The 26,162-nt window shown below is 39.8% G+C and overlaps 1 protein-coding gene across 4 annotated transcripts in view; it reads right to left on the bottom strand.

Annotated features, from left to right (window-relative positions):
- CUL4B (cullin 4B) overlaps positions 1 to 25,743 on the bottom strand; it is a 46,749-nt gene extending 21,006 nt beyond the window's left edge. For 2 of the 4 annotated variants that reach the window (XM_043896164.1, XM_043896163.1), the window contains exons 1-4: positions 25,715 to 25,743; positions 24,810 to 24,904; positions 9,689 to 10,237; positions 7,513 to 7,628 (exon numbers count right to left, since the gene is read on the bottom strand). In XM_043896164.1, the coding sequence (XP_043752099.1) occupies positions 7,513 to 7,628; positions 9,689 to 10,237; positions 24,810 to 24,904; positions 25,715 to 25,728 (774 nt within the window). In that variant the 5' untranslated portion in view covers positions 25,729 to 25,743. Of the gene's footprint in view, positions 1 to 7,512; positions 7,629 to 9,688; positions 10,238 to 10,988; positions 11,169 to 24,809; positions 24,905 to 25,714 lie in introns of those variants that run through there. The other 2 variants (XM_043896165.1, XM_043896166.1) reach the window with 2 other exon arrangements.
- Positions 25,744 to 26,162: the final 419 nt, after the last annotated feature.

Below are 26,162 nucleotides of genomic sequence, written 5' to 3' on the forward strand. Positions count from 1 at the left end.
GAATATAGTAAATATTAAAAAAACTAATGTACTTACAAATAGCAATGTGTCCTACACACAGAAGGGGCTTACAGCATATAGCAAAAACTGGTCAGAAAATATGTATTTACAACACACTATTAGGTGCTATGATGGGGATAAACATAGAGGTGAGGTCTCTAACTCAATCTTTATGGCAGGGAAAAGTCAGGAAAGGTTTGCTGAGCAGAAGTAAAGAGGTGGAGTTCCAAAGACCCAGAGGGATGTGGATAAAGAGCTTATGAGAATAGTGAGAAACAGAGAATTGGGCCCAGGTGGAGCAATGGTAGGAAATCCACCTGCTGATGCAGGAGATGCAGGTTTGATCCCTGAGTTGGGAAGATGCCCTGGAGTAGGAAATGGCAACCCGCTCCAGTACTCCTGCCTGAAGAACTCCATGGACAGAGGAGCCTGGCAGGCTACAGTCCATGGAGTTGCAAACAATTGGACACAACTGAGCGACTAAGTGCGTGTGCACGCACATTATATGCATATGGCTTCACGTGTGCTTAGTCGGAGAGTGGTTTAAGATTGTTTGTTGTTGTTCAGTCACCAAGTCGTGTCCGACTCTTTGCAACTCCATAGACTGCAGCACACCAGGCTTCCCTGTCCCTCACCATCTCCCGGAGTTTGCCCAAGTTGACGTCCATTGCATTGCTGAAGACATTCAGCCATCTCATCCTGTCACCAGGCTTAAGTTATTAGAAGCAAAAGAAGAAGGAAAGGCAAAAAAAAAAAGGAAAGGCAAAGGCAGGAGGATCTAAGGTGAGTTTTTGAAGGTCAAGATGGAATAGAACCCCTTGCTAGTCTCTAATATAGCCTTGACTGCTTAACATATAGACCAGATCCAGTAATTTTCCATCTTTAACAACTTTTCCATCACGCTCTTCAGGTACTGTTATGGAGAAATTCCCTAACAGGTATAAAAAAACAAAGGACTGAATGGTGTGGTGCTGAATGGTGGTCTACTATCATTTATATATATAAAAAAGAAAATTGAGAAAACCTCCACATAGCTGTTTTTGCACACATGAAACATTTCTGGAATGATACCCCTAATAACATTTGTTTGCTGGAGGAGGGAGGTTGGAGTGGAAGTGAAACTTTTCACTACATGCTCTCTTTTTTGGGTTTTGAGTCAGATGAATATATAAAATATTCAAAAAATTTAAGTACTTGCCTCCCCCAATAAAACACTATCTTTCCCACCATCATACTTTCCAGCATGGAATTCAAGGTTCAATATTACCATTATTTACTCTCATGTCTGTTTATAATCTTCCATACACCCCGTGATCTAAATACTCTGCTTTCCTCACTTTCAAGCAAGGTTTGTTTGGAACAATCATGTGTGCCTAAAACAGTGGCTTCCAGAAGTTTTTGACAAGCCACAGTAAAATACATTTTATGTCACAATCCATTGCACATAAAATTAATTTATGTAAACAAAACAGTATCTTCATGAACCTGCACTTACCATTACCATATGTGACCTACTCTGATATTTTCTATTTTACTTCTTTAAAAAAATGCTGGTCATGAACTACTAACTTCATGAGCCTACTAGAATATAAAGACCTCAGGGGCAAGGACTAAGTGATCTCTATATGTCCATGGCATTTGTCTAGCTTTGCACATAGTAAACAGTCACTGACTCAAGAAGAATGGGGTGTTTACTAAGAACTCTATCCTGTTAGATGCTGGGATAGAAATACAAATAAGAGTTAAATCACCACTTAGGAGTTTGAGGTAAACTCTATTTTATTCCAGATCTTTTGAAAAGGAATTTTAGAAATGTATTATTTTACACTTCATTAAACACTCTGGAAATCCTTGGAAGCTTGATCTGGTATAATTATTACTAATATAACCTCATTTCACAGGTAACTATAGTAAACAATCTAGATAATTCTATAAGACTCTTAAATAAAAACTATCTTTTTATTTAAGCTCCCAATCACTACTGGTTAAATATGCTGCCTTAAATCCTTTTTGCAGGTGTCAGCTATAAAATAAGAATATTTTAATAAGGTTTTAACTTTTATTGTTCCAAATCCCAGCCTCTTCCCTCCAAGTTGCATCAGAAACATGTTTATCTGAAGAAAAACAAACAAAAAATACTCCAAAGAAAATATAAATGTGTAGCAAATGAAATGCAAAACTATAGTTCCTGAAATTAGATGCTTTATGGAATACAAGATTTAAGAAACAGCAAAGGCACATAAGCTTCCATTTAGGACGAAGAGTGGAAATGAGGTTAAGACTAGAATTTTAAAAATGAGGATTAAAATAAGGGTAAAAAATACAAAGAATGCAAAAATTAATGGTAAGGGAGGAAATCTAGAAAATTTTCTGATTCAGCAACAAGAGACACTTAAAGATTCAATTCCCTCCAGGGTGCTGAACTCTGGTCGCTGATCTAATGAGTTGGGGCTTCTTTTTCAAACCATATGCTTAAATAGAGAAAGAAAAACCACATCACAAAACTTTTCAACTGATATAGCAATAAAACCCAAATTATGTCTTTTTATGTCTAGTAAAAATGGCTAAAATAAAATGATCAGAATATATAAAAAACTGAGAATTGCAGGAAGGAAGCCAAATAATGAAACCTAAATTATTTTTCTTTTTACATCCAGTAAAAACAGCTTAACTAAGACAAATTATCAAGGACTAAGAATTTGTGGTTGGGTAAATAGCAGGGATAGTATTAACAATGCAGTAAAAACAGGAGTAATAGTAATGTGACAGACTAAGCTTAAAAATATCAACAGTTAAACTTACAGAACACAATAGCTAGTTATCAACACAGAATACAATAATTACCTCTGCTAAGAATCTTCCTAGTCTCCCATATCCAATGACTACTTAAGAAACCCCATTTTACAATGGGAAATAAACTATACTTGGATGGATGTACTATTTCTTTCTAGTATTGTGGCCATCCACTAGATTAATACATCACTAATTGATTCATTTACAATCACTAATTGGCTCGTTATTTAATATTTATTTCACAAGCAGCAAACCAAACAAGAGTTCCCATTATTAATGAATTATTTTCATCAGATCTGAAGTAGGAACTAATCGTCAAAGATAAGAACTAGACATTAAAAAAAAAAAGAACTAGACATTTATATCAAGAATAAATGTAACACTTTCATACAGAAATAACCAGCCAGCTCCAAAAGAGGCAGCTGATTTAAAAACACTACACAGGGGCTGCCCTGGTGGCTCAGTGGTAAAGAATCTGCCTGCCAATGCAGGAGACACAGCTTCCATCCCTGATTCAGGAATATTCCACATGCCATGGAGCAACTAAGCCCATGCACCACAACTTTTGAGCATGTCCTCCACAAGAGAAGCCACCTTAGTGAGAAGCCTGAGCATTCCAACTAGAGAAGCCCCCGCTCGCCACAAGAGAAACTTCTGCACTGCAATGAAGACCCAGCACAGCCAAAAATAAATAAATAAAATTATAAAAAAAACCACCAACAACACTACACAGCTACTCACACAAGGCTGAGAACATGAGGAAAATAATCCCATTACTTAAAATATTACTTAGTAAAAGTCACACACTAAAACCAAGATTTCAACTATTAAGATACCACATGTAAAAACAAGACACATTCTTGAGAAGTGCAGAGGGACACTGTTCCCAGATAGTTCTCTTTTTCTATTATTTTTCAGTTTGGCTAATGATGGTTTCTTTTCTTTTTTTTTATTAGTTGGAGGCTAACTACTTTACAATATTGTAGTGGTTTCTGTCATACATTGACATGAATCAGCCATGGATCTGATGCACCTTTGGAATGTAATCTATTTACGAGCCAGCTGTTCTGGCCTAGTGTGGATTTAGAATTTAAAAATATGTGTGGCTTTAGAGCTGTATAATAAAATGTAATCTCAAAATAAAGATATCTTTTTTTAAAAACTCAAATACTACTTATTATCATTATCATCATCGATGACAGACATATAGCAGGCTGTGTAGTTAAGTACTTTTTCGCAGTATTTATTTATAACCACGCCATACAGGTAGTGTTAGTCTCCCTGTTTTGCAAATGAGAAAACCAAGGCTTAGAGAAGTAACAGACCCAAAGTTATCATGAGTTGCAGATCTCTAATCTAAGGCAGGCTGATCAACTCAAAAGTCAGTGCATTTAACCATACTCCTATCTGTTGTCAATCAAAATTAAACTAGCAGAGACTTCCCAGGTGGTCCAGTGGCTAAGACTCCGTGTTTCCAATGCAGAGGGTCCAAATTTAATCCCTGGTCAGGGAATTATATCTCATATGCTGCAACTAAGAGTTCACATGCCACAATGAAGAATAAATAAATATTAAAAAACAAACAGACAAACAAAAATATCCAAACCAAAACATGAACCACTGCCTCACTCTTATAGGATTTCAAGGTTGTGGAGGAAAGATAAGTCTCACTTTGAATCACTTTTAAAAGATGACATTTACTTATTGCAAATATACTCAGAACAGCAAGTTCTTTTCTAGAAATTAAAAACTTAAGAGGAAGTATATGCAATCTACACTAGGGAAGACTTCCATGCTGAAGCTTTAAAGCAAAATGGTTTTTCATTCATAGAAAAAAGTTCTGCATAGACATATGCCAAATAAGTATTTACATCAAGGATAGAGAGAGAGGTGGGGAATGAGGAGTTTGGAGAACTTTTGTTTGGTATGCTACATATTTCTATATTGTTTCAATTTTAGGAGAGTACTTTTAAATTACATTTCAACCACTCAAAAATGAAACAACCACTCAAAAATGCAACAAGCACCTGAAATCCAGATGGTATGAAACAATTTAACTTTTTTATCCTCTTTTTTGAACTTGAACATCTCAATATAATCCTTCTGAGAACAATCCAAAGGAGCATTTACAAAATTAAGGTAAAAAACAACAAAAGAGCTAGAAACAAATGCTTTTAAATTTATTATAGCAGAAGTAGTAAAGTATTATAAAAATGCTAACAGTAAAAAGTTATAACTGATTTTAGGCTAAAGAAATGCAACTGAACAACACCAGGTAGAAATTCTGAAGCATAAGAAAGGAAAAACACACAAAAATGTGAGCTATGAGCTACTGAAACATAAAGAGATTTAACAGAAACAATGTATCAGGAAAAGGGACGTCCTTGGCAGTCCAGGGGTTAAGACTCCGTGCTTCCACTGTAGGGGGTGCGGGTTCAATCCCTAGTCAGGAAACTAAGATCCCAAAAACCACACTGCATGGCCAAAAAAAAAAAAAAAATTTATCAGGAAAGATAGTTTTTAACCCACATGCCCCAGAAAAATATTCAAAGTACAGCAAATAGAGTTCATTAACAACTATAATCATCACAAAGATAAAAACAAGTATCGTATATTAAGGCACTTATACAGAACCTAGAAAAACGGTAGTGGATGAGCCTAGTAGAGAATGGACTTATAGACACAGTAGGGGACGGTGAGGGTGAGATGAATTGAGAAAGTAGCATTGACTACAGTATCATGCGTAAAATAGATAAGATAGTGGGAAGTTGCTATATAACACAGGGAGCCCTGTCTGGCCTTTTGTGATGACCCAGAGGGGTGGGATGAGGGGAGGGGAGGGACACTCGAGAGGGAGAGGAATATATATATATATATATGGATATATAATTATGACTGATTTGTGTTGTACAGCAGAAACCAACACGACCCTGTAAAGCAATTTTCCACCAATTAAAAAATAAAATTAAAAACTAGAAACTAAATGTTATAAACATGAAATACATAACACATTACTGAAATTAAAGCTGTATGCCAGCATCTCCAAAGAAACACCATATACATGCATGTATGAACAAAAATTACCTTCTCTGATGACAGGCTTTCTTTCCCCTAAAGTAAGACTATTTGCTTCAAACACTGCACTACAGAGGCACGTGGAGTGCGTGCACTGGACTAAAAATTTGGGTATCTCAGTTTAAGTCCCCTGCTCTGCCAATATGCTCTCCAGTGCAGAGTCCCTTTGAGACTTCATTTCGTCATAGAATGGGGATAACTACTACTACCTTATCTAGTTCACAAAGCATTTCTATAATGCTTAAATGAGATAACCCTACTTTGTAGGCTATCACAGACACTGCATGAAGAAAAAACACTGGACCACATAACCACTTCAAGTCTAACTGCAATTCTACATTTATTATTGTACAACTCAGGACCCACATGTGTAACGTACCAACACAGCCAAAGGAGGTGGGCTTCGCCTTAGTAATACCTTAGCACTACTACTATTACCTGACACGTGTGTATACCACACAGCATGATTACTATGCAGTGGGCACCATTCTGAGAGTTTGGCATGTGCTGATACATTTTATTTAAATAGAAACAGAAACTGGTGATCTCAATTGACACACTCTTAAGTAAAAAAATCATACTGTGGCTTATGAAAGAACTAGTGATAACATCAACTTATATTTCTATCATAGTGCTTCACGGTATTTTTCACAAACATCTTATTTGAGTCTTATAGGCAACTTGGTGAAATAGATACAGCAGTTCTTCCCCCTGTTTACAGAGGAGGAAACAGAAGCTGAGAGAGGTTTAATACCTTGCCCAAGATCACAGGCTAATATAGCCAAAACTAGATCCCTTTGTCTTGACTCCTGATCCACTATTTGTCCATCACCATACTACTTCCACAACTAAAATGAATAGATGAAAAATACAAATTTTGATAAACTGAACCAACATAATTTCTTACAAGGTACTCATTAATACAAAAACTCAAGCCATTGCAGCACTTTTTTAAAATATGAAACTGCTAACACTATAATGGAAAGTAACTTCTTGAATTGGTTGTGGCAAAAATACAGTAGGGCAAAGTATCTTGGTAACAAGAAGTCTAAATCTGTAACTGTATTTTTAAGTTAAACATTTCAAGGACAGATCAATTTGTTAAGCAAAAGAAACAAATCTGAACCTCAGACCAAGTTGATGAACAACCTGCTGCTTGTTTTGGGGGCTAAGGTGTGTCTTGTAGGTCAAGAGATACGACAAACATAAAGAAGAAGAGAAATAAACGACAAGAGCATGCCAAGAGGAAAGAGGTAGAATAAAGTATACAGCATTTCTTGAGGCCTTTCCTATAGGTAATACCACTTAGCAAGAAGTATCACAATAGAAAATGTCACCAGAAATTATCTTTGGGATCCAAGCTATAGGTTTCTATTACAGGTAAAACTTACTATACCAAGGTACTCCAAACTGTAAATCCTAATTAGAAGGGTCCAAGAAGCCCAATTTATACCAATAAGACTGTAGCCATAGTTGATGTCAGAATATATGGTCTGTTTATAAAACAGTGCATGCATTAATCAAGAAATTGGAACTAGAAGGGAACCAAAAATCTACATAAGCACCCATTTCAGAAAGTAAACTCCATATGCACTGCATCTCAATTTATGCTTACCAAATCTGGTTATCCACACCTATACATACCTGATAGAGTTCTTCTAAATTGTACTTAATTGAAGTACTATTCTGGATAGCTTCCACTGCTTCTTTCAGTTTCTGCCATGTTTCATCTGTGTAGTTTTCTGGTAATTTAGGCTTATCTAGATGATATAATAAAAGGTTTGATAATCAGAATAACATGCAAGATATACTAACAAAAGGATCCATAAACTACTAGTATTATTGCTCTTCAAGGGTAAATTGTGATGTTTATAATTATCATACCTAATTATTAACCATTATATTTAGGCTTCGTAATAAAATTTCAAATGCCAGAACACTGTGCAAGTCATTTTATCTCACCTATTAAAACGGAAGGTGAGAGTTTTTTTCTATTGTTTGAATTGCTTCAAAAGACAAAAATCTGAAAATGACAGATAAAAACTAATCCTGAGCCTATTCCAACATGTGTAAAACCTAAGTCAACATGAATTTTGTATCTGAGATTTAAAATACTATGTGCCTGCTATGTACAAAGTACTTTATAAACATCTTAATCTTCCTAATAATGTCCTAAGGATGGTATTATTATCCTTATTTTGCAACTAAGGAAACTGAGGCTGGAAGACTCATTTACTAAAGTTTGCCCAAGGTCACCACAGATGGTCAATGGCAAAACTGGGATTCTAATTCAGGTCTGTCTGACTCCCATATTTATGTACCATCTACAGAAATGGAGAGAAACATCCTAATTCATGTTTTAATTTAAACTACATTTATGAGCAGAATGAAATATAAAGAAATCAAAACATTCTAATAACTCCAGAACCTATGTAGCACTTTCAGAATAAACAGGAACATCTTAATCCAGGCTTTAATTTAAACTTCCTTGACCAGCAATTCTTTTTTATTAGAACATCCAGATACCTTAATAATGTGTTTCTATTTTAGGAGGGGGAGAAACAAAAACCCAAACAAAATCTCTGAAACCAGTATACAAATGCAATTAGGGTCATAGCTCATATCTTTAAAAATCCTTGGCTATTAAATTGATATATTTAAAGTAAAACAGTGAACAAACTAGTCAATTACAATTCATATTTACTCAGACAGGTCTACTATTAAATCAGAAAGATTACAACACTTCAGAGCCTGGAGGTGGGAGTGGAGTGACAGGAAAAAGAAAAGGTTAAAAACAAACAACACTATAACCCTCTGCTTGAGACAAAATAGAGCATATTCCTGATTTCTACACTAATGGTGAAAATACAATCATGGGGAATCTAATTTTCTCAATCCTAATATTTAGCCACAAGGCACTGATCTGGTCAATATTACTTTAGTTCATTCATTTCACTTCTCCACTTAATAAACATTTTAGCATTAGTTGCCAGTTAGGGTGTTGAAAAAGTCAGGCAGAGAAACCTAAACACACTCAATAGATTAAAAAGTAGCTCAATTACATTATGCAAAATTGCTTTTATATTTGCATCAATGCATTCATAATACTCTCAATCACATACCTCAAAAACTTGAACAAATTCTCCTAAAAGCTGCAGGTCAGTACTTTAAAACCCATTTCAGTGATATGATAAAAAAAAATAGATGAGCTACTACTAGAGTTACTACTTCTGTGTATACACGGTATTTTTCACTTCCAAACCCTACCTTTGGAAAGAAATGCAGAGATCATAAATACTTTTCTCCAACTACTGCTTCCATGAGTTCCAAGAATGTAGTATTCAACATTATAAATCTACACAAAAGTCTTCTTGGAACATGAGAAGATCACTATTGCTACCTGAATTTCTAGGGACTAGATAATATGGCCTACTGAAGCATAAAAATAAAAATCCCAGCAGTGCCAAGGTTCACTATGCACCTGAAATAAATAAACATTTTTAGAGTACAAATTTCTCACCTGTAAAATCCGGATCAATCATATCGGTTGCCAGTGTTATGAAGAATAACAGATCAGATACAATAGGCTGAGACAGACCTCAAAATACTGCACAGAAATACCTGGTGTATGCTTCAGCAGGATACTAACCACCCCCGGAAAATGAACCCTCCACCCAAAAAGGACCTCCCTCCTCCTCATTGATTATGCATAAAACATTAGGCCACCTCTATACTGTTTAACATATTAGCATAAATAGAGCACGTGACCACTCAAGTGTCAAATCCTGAGTACGTGATCATGGATTTTGGCCCTGGTTACCTTTAAAGTTCTTGATCACTAACTTCTTAGCAGAGCCAGGCTTGCTGTTAGCAAAGCTAGACACGGTGGTGGAAGATTTGGCCAGGCCGTTTGCGTGATGCACCGAAGCCACAGTAGAGATTAATATACTCTTATTTTTAAGTTGCTGCTGCTGAGATGTTGCAGCAGTTGGTGAAGATGAGGACGAGGACGAGGAGGATTCCTCAGCCATCTTCGCATCAAACCCTACAAACTCCAGGTTATCTTCAAAACGTAGCTTCTTCTGTATCGGTACGTGGCTGGGAGCAGTCACTGGGACCCCCAGGCACGAGAAGGACGAGGTTGAAGGGGATGCCGAATCCCTGGGTTGTAAAGGAGGAGTGGAAGAGGAGGAAGAGGTGGAATCAAAGTCTTCTCTCTCGTTACTACTGTTACTGCCGCTACTGCTGCTGCTGCTGTTTAACTTTCTCTTCTTGGCAGAGGTGGGCGGAGTGGTGCTGGTATTACCATCAGTGGCTGATCTGACCTCCTGAGCAGCAGCAGCAGCTGAGGGATTGGGGGAAGAAAAACCTGTTGGAAACATGAAAATAGCGGGGTCAACAGGCAGACGAGCATCAAAAACCTACGTTTATATGCCTGCGTGCGTGTAGGAGAGAAGGTGGCAATGCTAGAGGGGGAAGGGAATAAAGAGAGGAGAAACACAGAGGACGAGAAGGAAAGTGAAGGGGGGGCTCCACCCGGGGAATGGGAGGGTTTGGGAAGGAGGATAGGCTGACACCAGGAGTAGGCAGAACAAGGGGGGAGAGCGAATGAGGAGGCAGACAGGTAAACGGCCGTGCCGTCCCCCTCCCCTGCTTTTCAGTCTCTCTCCCCCCTTTCTGCAGGAGCGACTCAGTAAGTCTGTGAGGCTGCAGCTCCTCCTCCTTTTCTCCCTCTCTCTGGGAGGGGAGATGCAGTGCTTGGGGGGAGGGGGGAGGGGGAGAGAACCGGAGCTTGTTATTGTCAATAGCACAGGAGGCTAAAGATGGCGCCACTTCCGGTCACGCGGCACCGAGGGAGGCGCGGCGTCAGTCTGCGAAAGGGGGGTGGAGAGAAACACTGCAGGCGCCCGGGGGGCGGGGGAGCTGGCGCGGGGGGAGGCGGTGGGAAAGGGGCCGCTGAGGCGCCGGAGACGCTCGCGCTCCTGCCCTCGCGCTCGCTCTCCCTACCCCTCCCTCTCCAGCTCCCCTTCCTAGGCGGCACTCTCCTCCCCCGGCCCACCGGTAACTCCCACCCTCTCCTAAAAGGTCCCGCGGGAAGCTTCGCGCCGCAACGCCCTTACCGGAAGTGACTGGGCAGACACTTTTCATAGCGCCCAGATCCCGAAGCCCCCAGGTCTGCAGGACTGGGGGGGGGTAGGGAGAAGGGGGGGCCGAGAAGGGGAAAGGAAGGAGGGGGCGGGCCTTCGAGACACCTTCGGAGCTCCGGATTGGAGCTTCCTGAAGGCGAGGCGGGCAGGGAGGGGTGGTGGCGGGAGAAGGAGCGGGAAGGAGTCTGCAGGGGAGGGAAGGTGGTGACGGTGAGGGGCGGGGTGAGCTAGCTGGGAAAATAAGAGGGAGGGAGGGAGTAAAAGGAAAGGAACGGAGAATAGAAACTTTGAAAGAGATAAAGGAATAAGGAGGGGTTGCAAGGCGAGAGGAGTAACTTGAAATGAAGGGAAACAGTCATGCCATTATGCCTGATGCTAGGGAGGATGTCATGATAAGACAGGAAAGGAAAAGAAAAAGAGCTTAGATACAAAGAAGATAAATGAGTTTTTCATTCAGTTGAGCTATATACATTGTTTCTCTTTCATGTCAAGGACGCCGCTGACTCAATACTGAGTTTTGATACTTTTCTCAGTAACAGAGATGCAAATCCTGTTACCTTCCTACCGGGAGCATTCTCTAAGATGGCTGGCTAGAGTTAAAAGGGTAATACATTCTAAGATCAAGGAACGGGAAGGTAACTAACACGTCCCTCTAGCACAATTCCTAGGGCCAATCCCAGCTCCAGCTCCCATCAGCCGTTAACCCGGTAATTTACAGACTAAACAAAACCACTTCTTTTTACGAAATCCTGGTTCATGTTATTTCTCCAGACATTTTAAGAGAACAATATCGGTAAAAGTCAATGTTTTCTACCAATATAGTACACAAGCCCAAATTGTAAAACATTAATCCTAAAAACAAACCTTTAAATTTGGTTACATTAACAACAATAAGCCATGTAAATCCCCTGTTGGGAGTTTTTATTTAACCCGAGGGTATTGGAGGAGGGGAGGTAGGAGAATCTGGCAAAGAAAACTAAATTTGACAACCTGTTGCTCTTCCTAACTGCAGAAACATTCAAGGAGCATGCACTGAAACACTGTATGCCAGACACAATACCAGGTCCTGTCATTGAGAAGCAGTGGGAGAAGAGTTTAAAAATTAGTTTCTGTAACAGTATTATAATGTACAAAGTGCTGTGGGAACAGGTGAAAGACATTTGAGAGAAGTCTGAAATAGTTTTTGAGCTTCATGGAAGAATTGAGGTTGATGCTGGGTCTCCAAGAGGGAGTTGCCAAAAAGACAGGGGAGAGGACTGAAAGGCACCCTGAGCAGTGGAAACAGGGGCAAAGCAGGGAGTTGGGAAAGGACCAGGCCTGTTTATGGAAATATGAAAAATGCAGTGAGGCTGAAAAGTAGTATGTCTGGTTGGAAGTAAGAAAGATGAGGCTCAAGGATGCCTGGCAGGTGAAGTAAAAAATTTTGGAGTCTACCCTGTCGGCCAAAGTAGACAGTATGGAGACCAAACTGGGCTTTTAAAAGCAGGGTAGTAAGGGGATTGTGAGGGAATAAAAGCAGTTTGTATTGTATAGTTTGAGATAGACAAATCAGAATCCTAAGAATAAATCAGTTTTCTAATTTTGTTTACACGGTTCCACTTTTTATTTTTTATTCCCTTAAAAGTCCTTCATTAAAAAGCAAATCCTCCTAGAAGAGGTACCACCTTGGGCCACTATCCAGCTTTGTGCGGTTTGATGACAACAGGCTGAAAGCCAGGCTCTAATGGAACTTAGGGCCCAGGGCCACAGAGAAGAGAGATAAGAGGCCTCAAAGGGGAAAGATGGGCTCCTATTTGTTTTGAATGTGCCATGTTGTTCTTCCTGCCCAATATGAGACATGTAAGCTCTTAAGGCCAGGGAAGGTGTCCCAAAATATTAAACCCTCCCTTATTGTGTCTCACATTTCACACAGTGCTGAACAACTGTAAATGCAGAGTAAATACTTACTGAGTTGAATATTTCATTGAATGAGAATAAAATAACACCATGTCTTCGTAAGGGAAGATTAACTGGCCAATTTTCAGGACTTAATGGTAAAGGTCATTCTCATTTATGTAGTTATATTCCTTAGAAGGTTATATGGATGGGCCAACTGATAATAGCCCAAAGTGGTATCCTTTCTAGGAGGATTTGCAGTTTAACCAGGGACCTTTTAAGACCAAAAAAAAAAAAAGTAGGCTATGTTCTAATTCATGTAATTATATACCTTAGAAGGAATATAGGGAAGTGCTAGCTATTTAAAAAATTACAAATCTTAGTGCCAAAGATAAACTTTTGTGCTAATATACAGGATAGCCGAATCCTGTTAATATTCAACTATGTGGTTGTAATAATAGCTCCCAATCTGACGTGGTTATCTAAGCCCTTCAGTCTTCCGTGTTACATGTTAGCTCTAAAAGCACAGATCCTTGGCTCCTGAGCTCTAGGCTCACTTTGAATGACCCAGTAGCTAACCTACTAGGTTAAGTTTTGCGCGAAATATCCTTAAGTGAGATTTAGAGGAAAATATTTTTTCTTTTTGATTAATAAAAATCTTCCTTTTGACATTTTACAACCTTAACTTATTTTGTCCAGGTCGATTCTTACATATTTAGCACATCTTAGTATGAATATGTAATTTATGTAATTAAAAAAATTTAACATTTACGTTTTGTGGCACAAACCAACTTAGATATTACTGTGTAATGTATGAAGACTAGAACTTTGTGTCTTTTTGGAACTTTGGACCAATTTAAAAGGAAGAAAAACCCACGTTGCTTTGTAAAACATCTTTGACGTCAAGAATCAACTAATTGGGGCTAACCAAAACATACAATCATGTGTGCATGTTTAGTCGTGTCCAACTCTTTGTGACTCCAATGGACTATAGCCCACCAGGCTCCTCTGTCCATGGGACTTCCCAGGCAAGAATACTGGAGTGGGTTGCCATTTCCTCCTCCAGGGGATCTTCCCAACCCAGGACTCAAACCCAGGTCTCCTGTGTCGCCTGCACTGGCAGGTGGATTCTTTACCTCTAGGGCCACCTGGGTGTCTACTGAAATGTTTGTCAACAAATACTAAAGACATTCTCAACAGTAAAATACATTTTTCATGGTTAACTCAATGAAACCACAATAATAAAACTGTGCAATGTAGACACCATACATTTATGGCATTATCAGATTAAACCCAATTGGGAACTGTACACATATTCCATACACAGAATCTTTCATCTTGTAAGTTCAACTCATACCTTAGAAACATTAGTTAAACTTAATACCCCCAGATGAAGTATTACTGGCCTTCTTTTAATCAAGTAAATAAATAAATCTGTAGCTATTTATAAAGGTAAATATATGCATAAAGGAAGAGATACAAATAAAGACAGGACTATCTACTGTCCATCCCTCTTTCTCTGTAGGCATCTCTCTAAATAGGCAGAGTGTAAGCAGTTTTCCTTTTTTGATCACGGGGATTCCCCGGGGTGCTTGGTTTGGGTTCTTCTCTAGACATCTCTGAGGAGGGGCTTGTCAGTGAATAGTTACTCTTTGAAGCCTTGTTATTCATGGGTGGGATTTTCCTTAAAAACAGCAGACAGTGCTTGCCCAGAAATATGTTTCTGCAGCAAGCCTTTTTTAAGAATCTGTCCAGAAAAGACAACTTCTGGGGAAAAGGTGGTGCATGTTCTCTATCCATTTTTCTGAAGGACCGTCTTTGAAGGAGAGAAATACAGATGCGTCAAACCAAGCAGTGGTGACATAGTAAAAATTTTATCATAATAAGGGCTTTCTTATGCTATCAGCAGCAAGGGACTGCTGGGGGATGACTGAGGAGGCCAAAGCTTAAGCAATGATGCTCCAACTATACATTGTGTATTCACCCTTTGCCCATCCTGGAACTGCTTTATAAAGCAAGGAACTTAATTACAAATGCTGAATCTATGATGTTCAGTAAAATGTAAATAAATGACACAGATCTCATGTTTTAAAACAAGATCAAAAAATAAATAAATGAAAATAAACAAGATCATTTCTGTGTTATATCATTTCTAAAGTTATCTCATCAACTGAAGATTTACTGACTTGGAGTAAATTTATCCCCTTGTTTCAGAAATTTTATGTACTGTCCTACCTGTGAACCATCTGGAAAGTAGATTTAAGGACTAATAGGGCCAGGCAGTTTTCCTCTGGGGGTTTGGGAGTGGGGGACAAATCAGTCTCAGACTACTTCTTCCTTTGGTGCTGCCAAGCACTTGCTTATTATGGAGTTGAGTCTTTCTACCTCCATCCTACTTTAAGGTTTAATCTTACAATGGCATTCAGCTTTTCCTTCTCTCAAGAGCAGGGCCAATTTAGGTTTAAATCAGGTTCCCAAAAAACACCCATGCCCAGGTCTGAACGTAGTCCTTAGGAAGCATCACTATGAACAAAGTTAGTGGAGTTGATGCAACTCCAGCTGAGCTATTGAAAATCCTAAAAGATGATGCTGTTATAGTGCTGTACTCAATATGCCAGCAAATTTGGAAACCTCAGCAGTGGCCACAGGACTGGAAAAGGTCAGTTTTCATTCAAATCCCAAAGAAAGGCAATGCCAAAGAATATTCAAACTACTGTGCAATTACACTTATCTCACATGCTGGCAAAGTAATGCTCAAAATTCTCCAAGCTAGGCTTTAACAATATGTGAACCAAGAACTTTCAGATGTTCAAGCTGGATTTAGAAATGGCAGAGGAACCAGAGATCAAATTGCCAACATCTACTGGATCATTGAAAAAGCAAGAGAATTCCAGAAAAACATGTACTTCTGTTTTATTGACTATGTTAAAGCCTTTGACTGTGTGGATCACAATAAACTGTGGAAAATTCTTCTTTTTTTTTTTTAAACTGTGGAAAATTCTTAAAGAGATGGGCATACCAGACCACCTGACCTGCCACCTGAGAAATCTGTATGAGGTCAAGAAGCAACAGTTAGAACTGGACATGGAACAACAGACTGGTTCCAAATTGGGAAAGGAGTACACTGAGGCTGTATATTGTCACCTTGCTTATTTAAATTATATGCAGTGTACATCATGTGAAATGCCAGGCTGGATGAAGCACAAGCTGGAATCAAGACTACCAGGAGAAACATCAACAACCTCAGATATGTAGATGACAGCACCCTTATGGCAGAAAGTGAAGAAGGACTAAAGGGCCTCTTGATGAAAGTGAAAGAGGAGAGTGAAACAGCTGGCTTAAAATTCAACATTCAAAAAATGAAGATCATGGCATCCGATCCCATCACTTCATGGCAAATAGATGGGATAAAAATGGAAATAGTGACATACTTTATTTTCTTGGGCTCCAAAATCACTGCAGATGGTGACTGCAGCCATGAAATGAAAAGACGCTTGCTCCTTGAAAGAAAAGCTATGACCAACCTAGATAGCATATTAAAAAGCAGAGAAAAAAAAAAAAAAAAGCAGAGACAATCCTTTGCCGACAAAGGTCCGTCTAGTCAAAGCTAAGATTTTTCCAGTAGTCATGTGGTGGCTCAGCTGGTAAAGAACCTGCCTGCAATGCGGGAGACCTGAGTTGGGAAGATCCCCTGGAGAAAGGAAAGGCTACCCAGTCCAGTATTCTGACCTGGAGAATTCCATGGACTGTGTAGTCCATGGGGTTGCAAAGAGTCGGACACGACTGAGTGACTTTCACTTTCACTTTTCATGTTTGGATGTGAGTTGGACTATAAAGAAAGCTGAGTGCAGAAGAATTGATGCTTTTGAACTGTGGTGTTGGAAAAGACTCTTGAGAGTCCCTTGGACTGCAAGGAGATCAAACCAGTCAATCCTAAAGGAAATCAATCCTGAATATTCATTGGAAGGACTGCTGCAGAAGCTGAAGCTCCAATACTTTGCCCACCTGATGCGAAGAACTGACTCACTGGAAAAGACCCTGAAGCTGGGAAAGATTGAAGGCAGGAGAAGGGGACCACAGACAATGAGATGGTTGGCTGGCATTGCTGACTTGATGGACATGAGTTTGAGCAAGTTCCAGGAGTTGGTGATGGACAGGGAGGCCTGGTGTGCTGCAGTCCATGAGGTCGCAAAGAGTCGGACACAACTGAGCAACTGGACTGCCTGAACCTAGTCCAATGGAATTAAATCTCAATTATCAGTATTTTAAAGAGGTTCTCTGGGTGATTCTAAATAACTCCAGGATTGAGACCACAGCAGTAGGTGAAGTACCATGGTGATCTGAATAAGGCTGATAACCCTTAGTATTTCTTTTAATGCCTGAAATTTCACAACTATTTATTCATTCCTTCTGATAAAAATAGTCGCCTTCTCTAGGAATCCTTCTTTCAAATGCAAATTAACCAGAGAGACTTAGTTCCTGACCCTTTTAGGTGAATGCTTCTTAGAAACAAAGGATAATACAAAAGTCTTCAGTGCTTGGAGGGAAACAGAACTCTGTGTAGGCCCTGCAGTGTTGGTAGGAGGAAAAGTTACCATCAAGGGAGGAAAGATTTCTGAGAGTACATTTTGCTGACCTCACAGTATTGCCTGGGGCCAACCCTGCTTTGAAAGGACTGCATATTTAGCTTCAAGTCAAAATTAACAGCTTATCTCAGCTGCCAAAATCATGTTAAAAGAAAATTCATCTTTTTAAAATAAGCAAAACAAAGCGCAGACATTGGGAATGTGGGTTTGGAGCTATCCATAAATGCCCAACTTCTGAATTATCACTCACCATATGGATGTTTCTATTGCCAAATGATCTGTTTTTCCTGATTCTATTAAATGTCCTTTATTCCCACAGATAGCATTATCTCTCTTGCCAATTCATTTGGTCATTCAACAAAAATGTATTGAGCAAACTACTCTGGGCAAGGCATGGTGCTAGATCTCAGAAGGGAATACAGAACTAATACAAAATTCCATTTGCAGTTGATTTTACAGTTTTCCAAAGCACTTTCACACACAATCTTATTTTATCCTCATAACCACACTGTGAGATAGGTCAAGTGCCATCCGAATTTTACAGATGAGAAACAGGCTTGTGGAAGGAGGTTAAAATGACTTGCCAAAGTCACAAACATTTGAATACTGACATTTAAGTCTCTCAGTCATGTGGGACTCTTTGTGATCCCATAGACTATAGCCTGCCAGGTTCCCCTGTCCATGGAATTCTGCAGGCAAGAATACTGGAGTGGTAGCCATTCTCTTCTCCAGCAGATCTTCCCAACCCAGGGATCCAACCCGGGTCTCCCGTACTGCAGGTGGATTCTTTACCATCTGAGCCACCAGGGAAGCCCAAAAAAGCAGACTTAACCAAATCCAGCTTTTCTCTAACTCCAAATACAGTACTTCCCATAGTTTATAATTTAGTAAGGAGATATGCCATAAAATTGTTTCAAGTATAGACAAGTTAGGAAAAAATGTCCAGAGCCCCACTCACCAGGACAAAAAAAAAAAAGAGGAATAATGAAACAACTCTTTTATTGAGATGAGCCAAATCACAGTGCCCAAAAGGAGAGCAAGCTTCTTGGATTTAGTGCAGGCTATCATCAAGTACACAGAACACAGCAGCAAGCAATGCACATTCAAGGAGAGAGTGGCAATCTGGCTCTAGAAAGTCGGTCCATCCCCTGGCTGGACCCTCAGCCAGCGGTGATCTTCACTGGAGACTGAATCCAGCTCCTTCTCCTAGTCAAATCCAGGCAAATACTGAACAAACCTTGTCTCAGGACCAGTTATGATCCAGTCACTGAGTATACAAAGACAACCCTTGCCCTCAAACAGTTCTCAACTGGCCTAGTGGGTGAGGCAGACAATTATAGGACAGAGTGGATAAAGGCTGGTAATAGGAACACAGTCCCTTACAATTATACAGTGGAAGTGACAAATAGATTCAAGGGATTAGATCTGATACAGTGCTTGAAGAAATATGGACAGAGGTTTGTGACACTGTACAGGAGGCGGTGATCAAAACCATCCCCAAGAAAAAGAAAGGCAAAATGGTTGTCTGAGGAGGCCTTACAAATAGCTGAGAAAAAAAGAGAAGCAAAAGGCAAAGGAGAAAAGGAAAGATATATCCATCTGAATGCAGAGTTCCAAAGAATAGCAAGGAGAGATAAGAAAGCCTTCCTAAGTGATCAATGCAAAGAAATAGAGGAAAACAATAGAATGGGAAAGACTAGAGATCTCTTCAAGAAAATTAGAGATACCAAGGGAACATTTCACACAAAGATGGGCACAATAAAGAACAGAAATGGTATGGACCTAACAGAAGCAGAAGATATTAAGAAGAGGTGGCAAGAATACACAGAACTGTACAAAAAAGATCTTCATGACCCAGATAACCACGATGGTGTGATCACTCACCTAGAGTCAGATATCCTGGAATGTGAAGTCAAGTGGTCCTTAGGAAGCATCACTGCAAACAAAGCTAGTAGAGGTGATGGAATTCCAGCTGAGCTATTGATGAGCAAAAGATGATGCTGTTAAAGTGCTGCACTCAATATGCCAGCAAATTTGGAAACCTCAGCAATGGCCACAGGACTGGAAAAGGTCAGTTTTCATTTCAATCCCAAAGAAAGGAAATGCCAAAGAATGTTCAAACTACCGCACAACTGCCATCATCGAACACGCTAGCAGAGTATTGCTCAGAATTCTCCAAGCTAGGCTTCAACAATACATGAACCAAGAACTTCCAGATAATTCAAGCTGGTTTTAGAAAAGGCAGAGGAACCAGAGATCAAATTGCCAACATCCACCGGATCAGAGAAAAAGCAAGAGAATTCCAGAAAAAACATTTACTTTTGCTTTATTGACTATGTTAAAGCCTTTGGTTGCGTGGATCACAACAAACTGTGGGACATTCTTAAAGAGATGGGGAATACCAGACCACCTTACCTGCCTCTTGAGAAATCTGTATGCAGGTCAGGAAGCAACAGTTAGAATTGGACATGGAACAATGAACTGGTTCCAAATTAGGAAAGGAGTACACCAAGGATGTATATTATCACCTTTCTTATTTAACTTGTATGCAGAGTACATCATGCAAAATGCCAGGCTGGATGAAGCACAAACTGGAATCAAGACTGCCACGAGAAATATCAATAACCTCAGATATGCAGATGATACCACCCTATGGCAGAAAGCAAAGAGGGACTAAAGGGCCTCTTGATGAAGGTGAAAGAGGACAGTGAAACAGCTGGCTTAAAATTCAACATTCAAAAAACAAAGATCATGGCATTTGGTCCCATCACTTCATGGTAGATAAATGGGGCAACAATGGAAACAGTGATATACTTCATTTTCTTGGGCTCCAAAATCACTGCAGATGGTGACTGCAGCCATAAAATGAAAAGACACTTGCTCCTTGGAAGAAAAGCTATGACCAACCTAGATAGCATATTAAAGAGCAGAGATACTACTTTGCTGAGAAAGGTCCATCTAGTCAAGGCTATGGTTTTTCCAGTAGTCACATGTGGAAGTGAGAGTTGGACAATAAAGGAAGCTGAGCACAGAAGAATTGATGCTTTTGAAGTGTGGTGTTGGAGAAGACTCTTCAGAGTCCCTTGGACAGCAAGGGGATCAAAGCAGTCACTCTAAAGGAAATCAATCCTGATTATTCATTGGAAGGGCTGCTGCAGAAGCTGAAGCTCCAATACTTTGGCCACCTGATGTGAAGAATTGACTCACTGGAAGAGACCCTGATGCTGGGAAAGATTGAAGGCAGGAGGAGAGGGGGACGACAGAGGATGAGATGGTTGGATGGCATCACCGACTCGATGGACATGAGTTTGAGTAAACTCTGGGAGTTGGTGATGGACACAGAAGCCTGGTGTGCTGCAGTCCATGCGGTTGCAAAGAGTTGGGACACGACTGAGGGACTGAACTGGAAAAGGAACACAGAGGAGAGACCTCTGCACATCTTAGGAAGGTAGGGTGTGGTGGGGTGGAGAAAGGGTTGGGCTGGGGAGTTAAGAGTAGCTTTCAGAGAAAGTAAATCTCAGAGGGAAGTGGGAATTAGCCAGGCAAAGGGAGTGTGAATGAGCAGAGGGCACAAAGAAGGAAAATAGGGAGCACATTGGGCTTCCCTCATGGCTCAGCTAGTAAAAAATCTGCCTGCAATGCGGGAGACCTGGGTTTGATCCCTGGGTTGGGAAGATCCCCTGGAGAAGGGAAAGGCTACCCACTTCCGTATTCTGGCCTGAAGAATTCCATATATAGTCCATGGGATGGCAAAGAGTCAAACACAACTGAGCAACTTTCACTTTCACTTTAAATCCTGAAGGTGAGAGAGAATAAGGCATATTCAGGAAATTGCAAGGCAACTAGTTTTCAGGGAACAGCTTTAGTCCTAACTGGAAACCCCAGAATGCTCAGGAGAGAAATCAAGGCAGCATCCCAGCCTCAAATCTGGTATAGCAATTCCTAGGCCTCTTAGTACTGGGCCTTACTTCTGTACCCTACTTGCTGTTGCAGCTGTGGCTACTGATGATAATTCTTGCTTTGAGTCACACTCATTTAGGAATTGGACTTAAAAGTTGGCCTCATCATTAGCTACAGGAGCTCAGAATCACAAAGGGCAGGATGAGGGTGTGATGAGGCACGGGAAATAAGATAATGAAAAAGAAATGAGATGATACAGATGCATGTTATAACCGTGATAGTGGACAATGCTACAGGAATTCAGCTGAACTTGAGCAGGGTTTGGGAAATGATGGCCAGTGGACCAAACTCAGCCAGCTGCCTGTCTATCAAGAACGTTTTATTGGAACACTGCCATACTCATTCATCTACATATTTTCTGTGGCTGCTTTTATGCTAAAACAACAGAGTTCAGTAGCTGCAGCAGACCATATGGCCCGCAGAGCCTAAAATATTTCCTACCTAGTCCTTTACAGAAAAAAAAAATTGCTGATCCTTGCTCTTAAATATGCTAAGTGCTAAAAAAAGACGCATATGGAGAATGTTTAGTGGTGGCACAAAGGACAAAAGGATTTAAAACATGCTAAGGATTTTCTGTTCCTAGTCTCTATCACCTGTGACACAGATTTCAAAGAATGGCAAGAGAATATTCTTCAACAGAATGACTAAACGTGGTATATTCACACAAGAAAATACTACAGTGTTAAAAAATAAATTGTAGCTACATCCATAAATCACAGGAATGTTACAAGAAAAGAAGCAAATCACAGATGAATACATACAATGATACTTCTTCTAAAGCTCAAAAATAAGAAAACTCATGGATATATAATGTGATAAAAATAAAATATGGAAAGAAAATAATAAACACAAAATCCATGATAGGGGATTGCTTTAGGGGAAGCAAGGGGGCAGAGAATCTAGGTAGATTCAAAAGCATTGGTTATGTTCTAGTAGGAACTTCCCAGGCTGTCTAGTGGTTAAGATTTCCACAATTACTGAGCCTGGTCTGGAGTCCCCAAGCCACAACTACTGAAACCCGAGGGCCCTAGAGCCTGTGCCCTGCAACAAGAGAAGCCACTGTGGTGAGGAGCCCATGCCCCTCAACTACAGTAGCCCCAGTTCTCCGCAACTAGAGAAAACCCAGACTCAGCAACAAAGACCCAGCACAGCCAAAAATAAATATTTATTTTTAAAAAAAGTCCTGTTTAAAAAAAAAAAAAGCAGTGGTAGTCTTCTAGTTCTTAAGCTGATGATGGGTTCTTGGATGTTTGTTTTATTATACTCCATAAATTACTTGTCACATATATTATTTTGTATATATTAAAATTATATAATAAAAAGTTTTAAAAAGTATAAAGACAGCAAGCGGTGATCAGTTGAACGCTAGCATAGCAGTTTAGAGAATGAATACCTGGCAGAGATGACAAGTGACAACTAGGACTGATTTTTTGAATATTTATGCATTACTTGAGGATTCCCCAAAACTATTCCAGAGCTTGAGGAATTGCCCTCCAACCTCGTGGAAGAATAGACTTTCCATAGTCCACAAAATGGGGACTTGGAATTGTTATTATACAAATCTGCACTTAATTTGTCATATCACGATGGTGCCATCTAGAAACGTACAGGTTAACTGAAAAAGGCAACAATGTGTACAAAGACATGGAAGTATGAGGAAAAGAATGGCACATTTAAGCAAATGCAAGCATGACATGCTGTGCTACTGGCATGCAATGAGATGGTAGGAGATGAAGACAATCAGGTAGGGTTCAGATCATGGTGAACTTTGAACGTCATGCTCCAGGGTTTGGATTCAATCCATTTAGGTCATGGGTAGCCCACTGAAGGGCTTCAAGCAGGGAAGAGAGTACTATGATCAGTTGTACTAAATTAGAGATGTCCAAGTCTCAACAATCTTTGACTACAAAAAAAGGTGACAGCTTCTTCCAATGCCCAAAGGTAACTTTAGTTAACGGTTTTCTAATTAAATATCTTTCTCTATATATTTAGCTATTTACAGAGTTTTGCTTTAAAAAAAATAGATCGCACTGTGTGAATTGTTCTGTGACTGTTTATTTCACATAATATTATAACATGGACATTTTTCTGTGTCAGTACTCATAGAATTCACCTTACCATTTTTACGGGCAGCGTAGTACATTCAGCCCTCTGTATCTGCCAGTTCACATTAGCATATGTGGAGTTCAGACTGTACTACACCATTTTACATGAGACTTACACAATTTTAATAAGAGACTTGAACATCTGGGGATTCCAGAGGTAGTGGGTGGGGGGAGGTGGGGGCATATGGGGGAATAGGGGTGGGGAGGGAGGCAGGTGTGGAGACAGGATTGTGGAACCAATCCCCAGTGGACACCAAGGCACAACTGTTTATGGGTGTACATATTCCTGTCATTTAAGAAAAAAAATTCTAATTATCACACTTCATTGTTTCTTTTCCCCTTTTCCTTACTTTTGCTGGACTGACTGAATTTCCTTTTTTGTTTTTTTAGCTATTAGTGGTTGGGAAGTTCTATAAACTATTTCTATTCTATTGATGCTTATCTTTCAGTTTTGTTTGTTTATACAAATGACACACAAACATTTTGTAAATGAAAAGTATAGAAGAACATAGGATAAAAAGTGGAAGTGTCTGTTCACTAAGTTTCGTGTATAGCTTTCCTCAGTATTTATGTGTATATATGTATGTATTCAAATAGAATGCTTTAGTGTTTTTTTTAAATGGTGTCATTACTATATGTATAGCTCTACAATTTGCTTTTTAAGCCTAATATAACAGTACATGAAGGTCTGTCTAATTCTTTTTAAGGGCTGCGTACTCTTTCATAATAAAAACATGCCACATTTTATGTAACCATTCCCCTATTTTGGAACATTTGGCTACTTCCAATTGTTGCTACTACAAACAATGAATATCTTGTAACACAGACCTTTGTGCCTTTGTAGAAGTATTTCTGAGGATATATTAGAAATAGAATTGGGTCAAGCAGAAGGTATATTTAAATTTTGATAGACAGATATATTAATGTTAAGGAATGCTGCAGATACACACCCACCATCAGAATGACCACCGATTGTGTACACCATTAGCAACACTAAATATGATCAACCTTTATTATAAAGTTTTTGTCAAAATATTACATGAGTTCATTCTCACTAAAACCACCACAACAAAGTAAAAGCAGAAATGCCCACTTGATCACTATCCCCTGATCCCTCTCGGGTAAACTGATTTCCACCTTGCTATTAGTTTTTTTATTAAAGGTTTCATTATACTTGATCTTCTCAGGAATAACTTGGTAATTGACTCAAGCTCCCTAGACATATTCTTAACAATTATTTGGACTTAAAGTGTTACAAGTTTACTCACCAGTAAATGCCTCACTTTTACTGCCTTCTGGGATGGCTTCATCATCACTTCCATCCAATGATCCAGGTGATTGTGACATCGTCTGTATTTGGGATCTAGGTTAAAGAACAGAGAGTTTGGTTTTACAGCTGCCCTCTCCCATTTCTCTATGGCCTTATGGATTCAATGACTCTGGTTTCCCAACTAATTTTACCATATTTGTTTCCTATCTTCAAGAAAATCCTCACAATTTCGGCCCGCTAATCATACCTTTCCCTTGTGATTCCCTTTGGCTATGGATCTGTTCTTATTTCTCTTCTTTCATTGAAAGCTAGTTCGGGGGAGAAAAAACACATTTGTTCAGACAAACATCTTCAACTGGAAGTCTGACGTAGCCTTTCAAATCCTACCTCAAATTATGATGGCTTAGAGAGAGCGGGAAGGTAAAAAAAAATTTTTTTTTCCTATGGCTTGAGCCCCCGCTGGCTTGAATGCATAGAACTAGGCTCCCCTCCAACTGTCCAGCGACTATCTCGAGGGCTCTCCCAAATATGAGCTCACTTGTGACTTGAGCCAGGTCTCCAATGGTCATCTATTGTGACCTCATCAGTGCTACCGACCAATGGCGGTTGAGGGTCCTCCTCTCGTCATCACTTTCCCAACGGCGGTTTTCGGACAGATACTCTCCCACATACTTTGCCTTTAATTCTCCATCCCGCACATTAATAAAAGCTGTAACTCTAATCTCCCTCTTCTAGATGTTAGAGAATAACGAACGAAACTACAACATATAGAATAACTGAAAACCTCAGTAAAGATGTGGCACCACTTAGGGTCTCTTGGCCAAAAAAGTAGGTCCATGTCAGTAAGTTCAGACATGAAACCCTCCCCGCGTTACCCAATCTCAAAGGAGCCACTTCACTCACCGTCCTACAGGCATGATAGGGTTGGTGGTTGTTTGTCGTTCTATCTACTTCGATCTCAAAACCTCAGGGCTCACGAGGTCGCGCTAAGCGGCAAGTGCCCAACCGTCGAGTTAAGTCCTGCCTACCAAGGTTGGATTTCCAGTGGACTTATTGGGTTTCAAGGATAATTGACAACAAATCTGACCAATCCCTTCAGGGGAAACCCCTCTTGCAGCCTAGTGAGCGCCAAAAAAAGAACACCTCAAAAGATCTACTGTCGATGGACATGTTTGTTTCCCAAAGTCTGAGTTTATTCACTCTTTTATAATAATACCTATGGGACATCGGCAGGTCAACCAAAGTTGTTCAGTTTCAAGACCGGTGCACTTCCTGAACTAACACTAATGAGTGGGAAAGTTCTGACTCTGCTCAGGGTCTCCTTGCCCACCATCCCAGTGAAGAGGGAGGG

Source organism: Cervus elaphus, chromosome X (genome assembly GCF_910594005.1).
Source record: "Cervus elaphus chromosome X, mCerEla1.1, whole genome shotgun sequence".
NCBI lineage: Eukaryota > Metazoa > Chordata > Mammalia > Artiodactyla > Cervidae > Cervus > Cervus elaphus.